The sequence below is a fragment of the Balaenoptera physalus genome (genome assembly GCF_965194825.1).
Source record: "Balaenoptera physalus genome assembly, chromosome: 18".
NCBI lineage: Eukaryota > Metazoa > Chordata > Mammalia > Artiodactyla > Balaenopteridae > Balaenoptera > Balaenoptera physalus.
Genome location: NC_138899.1, coordinates 78,210,013 through 78,222,031, shown reverse-complemented (window position 1 = coordinate 78,222,031; position 12,019 = coordinate 78,210,013). Strand labels below are relative to the sequence as shown.

Sequence of the window (12,019 nt, the reverse complement as noted above, 5' to 3'; positions counted from 1 at the left end):
CATGGGGGTGCATATATATCTTTTAGAGATACTGTTTTTGTTTTCTTCAGTTATATACCCAGAAGTAGAACTGGTGGGTCATATGATAGTTCTATTTTTAATTTTTGAGGAAGCGCCATACTGTTTTCCATAGTGGCTGTACCAATTTACATTCCCACCAACAGTGCACAAGGGTTCTCTTTTCTCCACATCCTTGTCAACATTTATTTCTTGTTTTTTTTTTTTTTGGTAATAGCCATTCTAACAGGTGTGAGGTTTTGATTTGAATTTCCCTGATGATCAGTGATGTTGAGCACCTTTTCATGTACCTGTTGGCCTGCTCTATATGTTTTTTGGAAAAATGTCTATTCAGAACCTCTGCCCATTTTTAAATTGGATTTTTTTTGCTATTGAGTTGTATGAGTTCTTTATGTATTTTAGATATTAACCCCTTATCAGCTTTATAATTTCTAATTTATAATGGGAGCAAATATTTTCTCCCATTTGGTGAGTTGCCTTTTCATTTTGTTGATGGTTTCCTGTGCTGTGCAGAAGCTTTTTAGTTTGATGTGGTCCCACTTATTTATTTTTACTTTGCTTTTGGTGTCAGATCCAAAAAGTCATCACCAAGACCAATATCAAGGAGCTTATCACCTATGTGTTCTTCTAGGAGTTTGACGGTTTCAGCTCTTACATTCAAGTCTTTAATCCATTTTGAGTTAGTTTTTGTGTATGGTGTAAGATAATAGTACAGTTTCATTCTTTTGCATGTGGTTGTCCAGTTTTCCCAACACCATTTATTGAAGAGACTGTCCTTTCCCATTGTATATTCTTGGCTCCTTTGTCATAAATTAATTGATCATATATGCATGGGTTTGTTTCTGGGCTCGTTGTTCTGTTCCATAGAGCTATGTAACTGTTGTTATTCCAGTACCATACTGTTTGGACTACTATAGCTCTGTAATATAGTTTTAAATTAGGGCACATGATGCATCCAGCTATGTTCTTATTTCTCAAGATTGTTTTGGCAAATCGGCCTCTTTTGTGGGTCTGTATACATTTTAGGATTGTTTATTCTATTTCTGTGAAAAGTGCCATTGGAATTTTGATACGGATTGCATTGAGTCTGTAGATTGCTTTGGGTAGTATGGACGTTATAGCATTATTAATTCTTCCAATCCATGAGCATGGAATATCTTTCCATTTACTTGTGTCTTTTAAAACTTCTTAACGTATTACAGTTTTCAGTGTATAGGTCTTTAATCTCCTTGGTTGAATTTATTCCTAGGTATTTTATTCTTTTTGATGCAGTTGTAAATGGGATTTTAAAAAATTATTTATTTATTTATTTATTTATATTTTTGGCTGTGTTGGGTCTTCGTTGCTACACGCAGGCTTTCTCTACTTGCAGAGAGAGGTGGCTACTCTCAGTTGCAGTGCGTGAGCTTCTCATTGTGGTGGCTTCTCTTGTTGTGGAGCACAGGCTCTAGGCTCACAGGTTTCAGTAGTTGTGGCTCACAGGCTCTAGAGCGCAGGCTCAGTAGTTGTGGCACACGGGCTTAGTTGTTCTGCGGCATGTGCGATCTTCCTGGACCAGGGTTCAAACCTGTGTCCCTTGCATTGGCAAGCGGATTCTTAACCAGTGCACCACCAGGGAAGCCCCATAAATGGGATTTTTTAAAAAAAATTTTCTCTCTGTTAATTCTTTACTAATATATAGAAATGCAACAGATTTTTGTATATTGATTTTATATCCTGCAACTTTACTGAATTTGTTTAGTTCTAACAGATTGTTGGTGGAATCTTTTAGGATTTTCTATATATAATATCATGTCATCTGCAAATAGTGACAGTTTTACTTCTTCCTTTCCTATTTAGATGCCTTTTACTTCTTTTTCTTTCCTAATTGCTCTGTCTAGGACTTCTAATACTATGTTGAAAAAAAATGTAACAAGAGTGGGCATCTTTGTCTTGTTCCTGGTCTTAGAGGAAAATCTTTCAGTTTTTCACTGTTGAGTATAATGTTAACTGTGGGCTTGTCATATATGGTCTTTATTGTATTGGGGTACATTTCCTCTATACCCATTTTGCTGAGAGTATTTTTTTTTTATCATATATGAATGTTGAATTTTATCATGATTTTTCTGCATCTGTTGAGGTGATTATATGATTTTATCCTTCATTTAGTTAATGTGGTATTGTCATATTGATTTGCAGATATTAAATCAATCTTGCATCCCTGGAATAAATCCCACTTGATCATTGTGTATGATCCTTTCAGTGTATTGTTGAATTTGGTTTGCTAATATCTTGCTGAGGATTTTTGTATCTATGTTCTTCAGATATATTGACCTGTAGTTTTCTTTTCTTGTGGTGTTCTTTCTGGTTCTGGTATCGGGGCAATGCTGGCCTTGGAAAATGAGTTGGAAGTGTTCCCCCCTCTTCTGTGTTTTGGAAGAGGTTGAAAATGATTGGTATTAATTCTTCTTTGAATGTTTGGTAGAATTTGCTAGTGAAGGCTTCTGGTCCCAGACTTTTGTTGGGAGGTTTTTGATTACTGATTCAATCTCTTTACTAGTAATCAGTATGTTCAGATTTTCTGTTTCTTCATGATTCAGTCTTGGTAGGTTGTATGTTACTAGGAATTTATCTGTTTCTTCTAGGCTGTCAAACTTGTTGGCGTATAATTGTTCATAGTCTCTTACGATCCTTCTATTTCTGTGGTGTCAGTTGTAATGTCTTCTCTTTCATTTCTGATTGAGTCCTCTCTTTTTTCTTGGTGAGTCTAGCTAAAGGTTTCTTAACTTTTTCTTTTTTATATATAAATTTATTTATTTATTTTTGGCTGCATTGGGTCTTTGTTGCTGCGCGCAGGCTTTCTCTAGTTGTGGTAAGCGGGGGCTACTCTTCGTTGCAGTGCGCGGGCTTCTCATTGCTGTGGCTTCTCCCGTTGTGGAGCTCGGACTGTAGGCCTTGCGGGCTCTGGAGTGCAGGCTCAGCAGTTGTGGCGCACAGGCTTAGTTGCTCTGTGGCATGTGGGATCTTCCTGGACCAGGGCTCGAACCTGTGTCCCCTGCATTGGCAGGTGGATTCTTATCCACTGAGCCACTAGGGAAGTCCCAAGTGCTCTTAACTTTATCTTTTGAAGAACCAGCTTTTAGTTTCATAGTTTTTTTTTTTTCTATTGACTTTTGAGTCTCTTTAATTTATTTCTGCTTTAATCTTTATTTCCTTCCTTCTAACTTTGAGTTTCATTTGTTCTTTTCTAGTTCTTTTAGATATAATGTTAGGTTGTTTATTTGAGTTTTTTTTTGTTTCTTGAGGTAAGCATTTATTGCTATGGACTTCTCAGAACTGCTTTTGCTGCATCCTGTAAGTTTTGGTATGTTGTATTTCCATTTTCATTTGTGTCTAGGTATTTTTTGATTACATGTTTGATTTCTTCATTGATCTGATCCATTGGTTGCTCAGTCACATGTTGTCTAATCCACACATATTTGTGAGTCTTCCATTTTTTGGTAATTGAGTTCCAGTTTCATACCCTTGTGGTAGGAAAAGATGCTTGGTATTTCAGTCTTCTTGAACTTACTAAGACTTTTTTGGGGCCTAACGTATGATCTATGCTGGAGTTTGTTCTTTGTGTGAATACCTGTGTTTTTGATCACAGTTTTGTAACCATTCTGTTTCTCTCTCTCTGTCAGTCATTTTCCAGAATTGACAAGGGAGCCATCATCAGATGATTTCTGGTAAGTAGATTTTAACAGTTCTTGACACTTTAGTGGGAAAGGCTTTGGAACAATTTTATATTGGCACTTCTCACTTGAATATTTTGAAAATAAAAGTTGCATATATGTTATTTCAAGAGAGAACCAGAATAAAATTGAAACATGAATATGGTTTTAAAAGCCCAGTGGTACTACAAGACTTTAACAAAAATATCCAGCTATCGGTCTGATATATCCACTCACTTTCCACTTCTTAGAATAATATCTTCAAGGTTGTACCATACCTGTTGTAGCATGTATCAGAATTTCATTTCTTTTAAAGGCTGAGTAATATTCCATATATGTATATACCACATTTTGTTTATTAATTCATCTGTTGATGGGCATTTGGGTTATTTCCATCTTTTGGCTCTTGTGAATAATGCTTCTATGAACATTGATGTACAGGTATCTGAGTTTCTGCTCTTATATATTTTGGGATTATACCTGAAAGTGGAATTGCTGGGTCATGTGGTAATTCCATGTTTAACTTTTTGAGGAACCACCAAACTATTTTTCATAGCAGTTCTACCATTTTACATTCCCGCTGGTAATGCACAATTTCCCCACGTGCTAATAACACTTGTTAATTTCTGTTTGTCTTTTATATATATAGTAGCCATCCCAATGGCTGTGAAGTGGTATCTCATTTGTCTTTTTTATGTATATAATAGCCATCCCAGTGGCTGTGAATTGTGGTTTTGATTTGCATTTCCTTTAAGACTAGTGGTGTTGTCTGCTAACGTTTTAAGATTTTTACACTAAGAAAGCTGATTGCTGGGGCCACGTATGTAGGGGGGACAGTGTGGTTGATGATTGTCTGTCTTCCCTGTGGAATGAGCAGCCAGGACTGTTTTATTAGAGGATCTCTGACGTCAGCATCTGTGTGTCTTTCTTTTGAGCCGATCAGTCATCTTCTCGCAGGAAGACCTCCAGTTTCCTGCCAAGGGCTGTAAATCTGGCTGAAACTGTTATGGGAGCTGAGTGGAGGCAGAGGGTTGTTGATCATACCTTTCGATGTATACAGTGTTTCACTTAAAACTCCGGTTTAGGGAGGATGCTTTATCCTACCCACCTGTGTGCTCAGTGTTTCTGGGTCCAGGGCTACTCTGGTTTAGGCTCTCTGGAGGATAGACCTTCATTTCGTTCTGTGTGCAGACGTTCAGGTGCCTGGCTGCCTGGGATGAGGGAGGTTTCTCGCAGACTGAGTCTTGCTCAGGTGGATTTGGAGCCTGTCCTGTTTTCCACCTTCCCTTTATCTCACAGGTACCTCGTGCTGCCTCGTCCTCAGCTTTCACCAGGCTTCTGCTGGGGGCAGCAGCTTGCATTTTAGGTGCTTCCCCTTGCAAGCTGTTGGTTTCTGTTTTCTCTGCTGCACTAAACTCTGATATCTACTCAGCGTTCAGATTGACATCAGCTCTGCTGTCATCTTGTCTTCCCTTGTCTTTGTCCTGAAGACAGCGTTTCAGGAAGGGGCGAAGAAGGGAGTGTACTCGGCCCTTCGCGTCTCTTCAGTGTGACGGCGCAGAGCCATCATGTCACGTTTCCTTTTTTGTAATTATTTGCCCCCTTTTTCTCTTTCACATACAAGCTCTGGCCATGAATGGCTGCACAGATACATTGCCACAATTCCTCTTATTTTACGTGCTTGGAGCGGGCACTCTGGGGATTTCTCCCTGGTAGATGCAGAGACCAACAGAAATAATAAAGTCATGGTGTTCATCCTTGCATCTCTTTCTTCTCCTTGTAACAACAGATCCTCCTCCGCTTACAGTGGAGTTATGTCCTGACGAGCCCATCGTAAGTTGAAAAGATCAGAATTCAAAAGTGCATTTAATACCCCAAACCTACCAAACACCACAGCTTAGGCCAGCCTACGTACAGCGTGCTCAGAACACTTAACGTCAGCCCACCGTGGGGCAGTGTCAGCCCGTTTCATGGTAAAGCGTTGAATAGCTTATGTAATTTATGGAATACTGTACTGAGAGTGGAAAGCGGAGTGGCTGTCTGGGTCCAGCCTGGTTGTACGTGTATGGCTTGTTCTCTCTCGTGATGGTGGGGCTGACTGGGGCCGCGCGTGTCGCCCGGCATCACGAGAGAGGGTTGTCCCACGTGTTACCAGCCTGGGGGAAGATGAGAATTCGAAGTCTGAAGTACGGTTTCTACTGAATGCATATCAGTTTTGCACCATCGTAAAGTTGAAAGACTGTTAAGTCGAAACATCGTAAGTCAGGGACCATCTGTATTTTGTTTACAGTCGGGTTAAAGATTTACTGCCTTGAGGTTTTGAAATCATAGCCAGTATTTCAAATCTTTAAAAGTTTAATACAAAGTTATAGGCTTTTTAGGTGTGGTTCTTCCTGAAGACAGATTCTTACTAGGTGTGAGTTATCTTGAAGGAACTTTTGAGCTGAGTAAGTATCTTCTGTTCTCTCTTCAGCCGGATACCTCCTCCGCCTAGTGACTCGTGTGACTTTGATGACCCCAGGCTCTTGAAGAACATTGAGGATCATCATGTAAGGCTGCCGTTTGCTTCTAGAACTTTATTTTATTTTTTCTTTTTGTATGTTTATTGGAGTATAGTGGATTTACAATATGTTATGTTAGTTTCAGATGTACAGCAAAGTGTATCAGTTACACATATACATGTATCCACTCTTTTTCAGATTCTTTTCCCATGTAGGTTATTACAGAGTGCTGAGTAGAGTTCCCTGTGCTATACAGTAGGTCCTTGTTAGTTATCTTTTTTATATATAGTAGTGTGTAGAGATTATCATACTAAGTGAAGTAAGTCAGACAAAGAAAGACATATGGTGCCACTTATATGTGGAATCTAATAAAAAACGATACACATGAACTTATCTACAAAACGGGAGCAGATGTACAGATCTTGAAATCAAATTTATGGTTACCAAAGAGGAAACACGGGGCAAAGTGATAAATTAGGAGATTGGGATTAACATACACACGCTTCTAGGACTTTAAATAACTTGTGATGCACTTTCATTTATGTATATGTGTAATGTCTTGAAAGTTACCATTTTGGAGTCTGGGGAAGAGATGTGACCTCGCTTATATAGCGTTAGTGCTTTAGGGATGTAATCAATTTGTGGTGAACACGTTGCATAACTTAATTTAAAGCCAAATTAAATATGTGGTGAAGTTATAAAGTAGCACATCATGATCAAGATGAGTCTTACCATAGAATTCTCTAGCATTTCAGATTTCTTTTGCTTTGTAAGGTTTCTGCCATACTGGTTCTTTGTAGTTGTGAATCTAAGAGGTCATGTATTTTGAAAAGTAATTACAGTATCCTTTGGCTAGGATAATTTAGGAAACAAAAGTAAGATATAGCAACATGTTGCATTTACAGCATCCTACTATGTGCTAGGCATTTGAACTATATTTCCTTTAGCACCCGAGTCACCCCAGAGAGGTGATGGGAAGTTGCATAGAAAGATTGACTTGGCCAAGAGTTACCTGGCAAACAGATGTAGAAATGAGAGTCAGGACCTTGGTCTGTTCACTTCTTAACTGTGATGTCACATTCTGAACTATTGTAACAGACCAGGGTTTATTGCCGGTTCATCTGAATTCATTTTTGTTCTAAAGGCTCTTCCGAAAAACACTGACTTAGAAAAGTATTCAATGATCAAAGCGTTTCACAACCAGTTTAACCTGTATAAATTAGACCTAATATGACTCTTTTCTGAAAAACATTTTAGTTTTAAAACTAGGTAAACTCAAGCAACATTAAAACTTGATTTTTCCCAACTTTTGTGAAGAGATAGATATACTTAAAACTTTCTCTGAACTTTCAGTGAGGAAATCTCCTTTTCTCTATTTCAGTTAGTCCCTATTTGTTGATGCTAGAAAACTTTCCCAGCAGTGGTTCTGAGATGGGAGTGTGGAAGGCACCCACGCTCCCGGGCTGGGATGCAGGGCCTCGGCCCCGGTGATTCTGACAAAGTGGTCCCGGACCTCACAGAGGATGCTGCTGAAGGCCGTGCTCTGTGTCACGGTCACAGACACTGACACTGTCCTTTCCTGCATTTGACCTTAGAGGTAGACACAGCTACTAGGGTAGAGCAAGCAGAGGAAGGCATCTCAGAAGAACCGTCTCTGGAGAAGGGTAGTTTTCATTAAGGATGTCAAAGAAACAAGCACCCCGTGAGGACTTGCTTTCTGCAAGAGGACTCAAGCATCCTCAAATAGTATTTAGGTTGAGGGTAATAATGCGGGTGGGTGACTGAAATGGTGTGTGTGCGCTGCGATGGTGGAGGGGCAAGGAGAAAGTGCAGGGTGACAGACAGGCTTGGCAGGTGGCTCCGAGTCTAGTTTCCCGAAGTTTGTTTTCCTGCCACAGATCACTGGGTGCCAAAGCAGCAGAGGAGGTGAGAAGAGCTAGTCCCACGGAATCCCAGTGTTGTCTTAGGAACAGCAGCAAACAATTTAGACTGTGAAACAGCAAACTGATCAAATAAGAGACCCCCATTCACTTAGCAGACAGTTTGAGGGCCCGGTTTACATCAGACACCTTGCCAGGTAGTAGGTAGTAGGGGAAGAGACCGCGTTCCAAGACGGGGTGTTAACGGGCTTCTCGATGACGCAACTGGTAAACCGAAGCCCCGAGGACGCGCGAATAGAGGGACTGGCCGACAGCAGGGGGAGGACGGCCATGGGCCAGCGGGAAAGGACGAACTCTGTTTGAAGAGCTGTAGACAGAGTGGCTGGTGGAGGGTTCAGGCTTGGGGGGTGCGGCGAGTGGCAGCAGATGGGCCAGATGGCGAGCAGGTGCTGGGTCCTGGGGCACCTGGGATCCACGCTGGGGCTCCCGACCTCTGTTCTCACGGGAGCAGGAAGGCATCCAGGATTCTGAGCGGGAGGGTGCCTTGAACCTGACTCTGGTTTACGTCAGTGGTGTCCCGACAGTCGGGTGACCTCGGCTCCCGTTTGCAGCCCACAGCCCCCTGCATCCAGGAGTTCCTCACCCTCCTGGCCGTGTGCCACACCGTGGTCCCCGAGAAGGACAGAGACAACATTATCTACCAGGCCTCCTCCCCAGGTGAGGCGTCTTGGCTGGGTGTGCCCTGCTGCCCCCTTCTCTGGGGACCTGTGTGTTTGGAGGTGACGCGGCCCCGCAAAGCGCCCACTGTGTGCCCCTGGTCTCACGCTGGCTGCAGAGTGCCCAGGGGACTAGTTCCAGGGCCGTGGCTTCTCCTCTGATGGAAGCGCTCCTTTCAGGGTCCTGGTTGGGGGGAGAGTAAGTGAGCGCCTTCTCGATCCTTGGTCTTTACTGCACGAAAGGCCAGGCCTCTGTCGCTGGTGTGGATCTTGTTCATGTGAAAGATAACGTGCTAAACAGAATCCTGTCATTCCCGGAGACTAGTCAACGCCTTATCAATTCTTTATTGACAGATGAAGCTGCTTTGGTGAAAGGGGCTCGGAAGCTGGGCTTCGTCTTCACAGCCAGAACGCCCTACTCTGTCATCATAGAGGCCGTAAGTGACACCCCAGGGCACCGCCGGAGGCTCTCGGTCACCCGCTTTTTGGAAGACTGTATGTTAGAAATAGCACATCTATTGTGCATATGAGAGCTGAGTTTTTTGTTTGTTTGTTCTCTGTGAGAAACGAGGTGTGTTGAGAAGTGATACGTCGTGGGGTTCTGTCGCCTGTGTTGTGTGTTGCTTTTGCGTCATCTTTGTCTCTTAAAGGCGCTGTCCGCAGTCTTCCATCCACTGATGTGGAATAACGTGCAGTAAAGCACTTGGGAAGCCTGCTTCCTGGTCCTGTAGTTGTTGGGAAAAGCTCCACAACCTCCTGTCTTCGCGGGCGGGTCTGCGTCTGTCTCCCTGAAGCCCTCGGTCGCTGGCTCTGGTCTCCTGGGCTGGCAGTTGGCACTTAAGATCTTTTTTTTTTTTTAATATGGGTTTTTCCCCCCTGAAATCAGGAAGTTTATTTTATGATTTTTTTGAGTTTCCCTCTCAAGGAGCCAGAGGGAGAAATCTAGGGAGAAGAGAAAGTTTAAATCGGGAATAAGGTCAAATAGGGATCCTTGGGGTGGCGGCAGGGACATGGGTGGGTGGGTGGGATGGGCGTTTTCTGTGATGAGAAGTTGGAGGGGCCGTGCTCACTGCTGTCTGGGTGGGTGAGGGTCTCAGGGCGAGTCCCTGCCCGCTCGCCCCTGTGCTGTTCCCACCCTCAGTTTGGGGAGGACTCGCGGCTTTTTACAGCTCTTGGCGTTCTGCATCCTTAAATCCCTGGATCTCTTGAAGGCATTCGAAGTTCACTTCCATCTGGTGTAATAACTCGATGTTGTTCCTGACCTGGCGGCAGTCTGTTCTTTCTTTTACTTACGTGCAAAACCTAAAAAATATCATACCGTGTACAGAGTGCCCATTTCTTGACATTTTCGGTTTCTTTTTTATGGAGTACAGAGATCAGAGCATGTTTATTTGTACTTGATTTCAGCCAACACAGGGAATATAGCTCAGGGAAGCGTACAATCGCTACACGTTGGGACAATGTACTGACAATATAGAGTTTCCTTCACGGAAGCTTCTCACCAGTGGTGTCGTCTTCACCTCCAGTTTGAGGAGATTTTAGCCTTCACGGCCAGGTTGCAGGTGTATGGGTGCTGCTGTATTTCTCTGCAGTGCAGCCACGGGGATCAGGAGGGGCGGTGGAGTAAATAGACCATGTGATTAGATAAGATTTATAAGTAACAGTAACTTTACAAGCCCTCTTCAGCTGTGAATACTGGGGAATTCTCAACCCACAAGTCCTCCAGGTGGTTACCCGCTATTTACAAGAAGTGGCTTGGGACTTCCCTGGCAGTCCAGTGGTTAAGACTTTGCCTCCAGTGCAGGGTGAGCAGGTTCGATACCTGGTCAGGGAGCTAAGATCCCACATGCCTCACAGCCAAAAAAAAAAAAAAAGAAACCAAAACATAAAAAAAAAGAAGCAATATTGTAACAAATTCAATAAAGACTTAAGAAAAAAAAAATCAGATGCCAAAGTGCGTACTCTAAAAAAAAAAAAAAAGAAGTGGCTTTACTGATCATCATTCAGTCTATGGGGGCCGTGAGGGTGTTGATATGACATCGGTGCAGAGGCGGTGGGCTCCTGGTGGTCACGGCACTGGCGCCGAGGGGGTCGCAGCGGTGACTCTCTGGACGGGGACCTGGCAAAGCTGGGCCAGGCTGAGGGGAAAGGGGACTGGGGGTTGCAGAGAGAAGGGGGTGAAGGCTGACGGGGGCTGGGCTAAGGGGCCCATTCATTGTGTTTTGGGAAGCGAAGGGGCGGGGCATTGTGGAGGGGACGGTGTGACTTCCCAGTGCATCTTGCTGCAGAAAATCAGTGTGTTGTATCACAGGGTGTAGTGCCTGGGCCCCCTGGGGAGGTAGTGGCATATGGTGTGTGCACATACTTCTGCGAGATGTGTAAAATTCTGGATTCGGAAGCATAACTGGCCCCAGGTTTCGGATGGACCTGTGTAGCTTGTGTCCTTTATTTGTATGTCTTGGAAGTTACTCTGTCATCAGCGACTGTGACAGCCACTCCCGCTGGAGGAAAAGGAGACGCTTCCACCAGAAGGGGGAGCTATGGTCCCACCAGACTGACGGGGAAGACAGTACTTGGTGGAAGGGGGTCTGCAGGGGGATGGATGGATGGATGGAGGGAGAGGGAGAGACGGAAGGAACAGGAGGGGAGGGAGAGGAGGGGGAGTGATTGGGGAGAGGCGTGTATAGAGAGGTTTATGATTGGGGAGCTGGTTGTTTTGAGATTTTTTGAGATTTTAATACTTTGCACTTCAGGTAAGAGCCTGTTTTTCTTCCTCTAGATGGGACAGGAGGAGACATTTGGAATCCTTAATGTCCTGGAGTTTTCTAGGTATGTTTCTCTTTTGTGCACTTGAAATAAACTCTCCCTATCTATCTATCTATCTATCTATCTATCTATCTATCTATCTAATCTATCTATCTATCTACATATACACACAGTAAGTCCCCTACATACAAACTTCAAGTTGCGAACTTTCAAAGACACAAACGTGCATTCGCATGTCCAGTAAGTTAGTTCATGTGTCTGTAAGATAAAAAATGTTTTATTTTTTGTGTTTGTTTTTTATGTATTACTTGCGTGAAAAGTATGATAAACCTATTACAGTGTGGTACTAGATAGATAGATCGTGTTAGTCAGGTACCTAGGCTAACTTTGTCGGACTTAGGAGTGCGCTCTCTCAGAAGGGAACTCATTCGTATGGGGGGACTGCC

General features: G+C 43.1%; 1 protein-coding gene and 1 long non-coding RNA gene across 4 annotated transcripts in view; one reads left to right on the top strand and one right to left on the bottom strand.

Moving 5' to 3' along the window:
- LOC309647806 (phospholipid-transporting ATPase IB) overlaps nt 1-12,019 on the top strand; it is a 546,353-nt gene that overhangs the window by 150,426 nt on the left and 383,908 nt on the right. For all 3 annotated transcript variants that reach the window (XM_082435527.1, XM_082435526.1, XM_082435525.1), the window contains exons 15-19: nt 3,681-3,725; nt 6,184-6,259; nt 8,703-8,808; nt 9,162-9,244; nt 11,587-11,636. In XM_082435527.1, the coding sequence (XP_082291653.1) occupies nt 3,681-3,725; nt 6,184-6,259; nt 8,703-8,808; nt 9,162-9,244; nt 11,587-11,636 (360 nt within the window). The remainder of the gene's footprint in view (nt 1-3,680; nt 3,726-6,183; nt 6,260-8,702; nt 8,809-9,161; nt 9,245-11,586; nt 11,637-12,019) is intronic.
- LOC309647915 overlaps nt 1-12,019 on the bottom strand; it is a 256,908-nt gene that overhangs the window by 8,387 nt on the left and 236,502 nt on the right. The gene's annotated exons all lie outside the window — the stretch shown is intronic.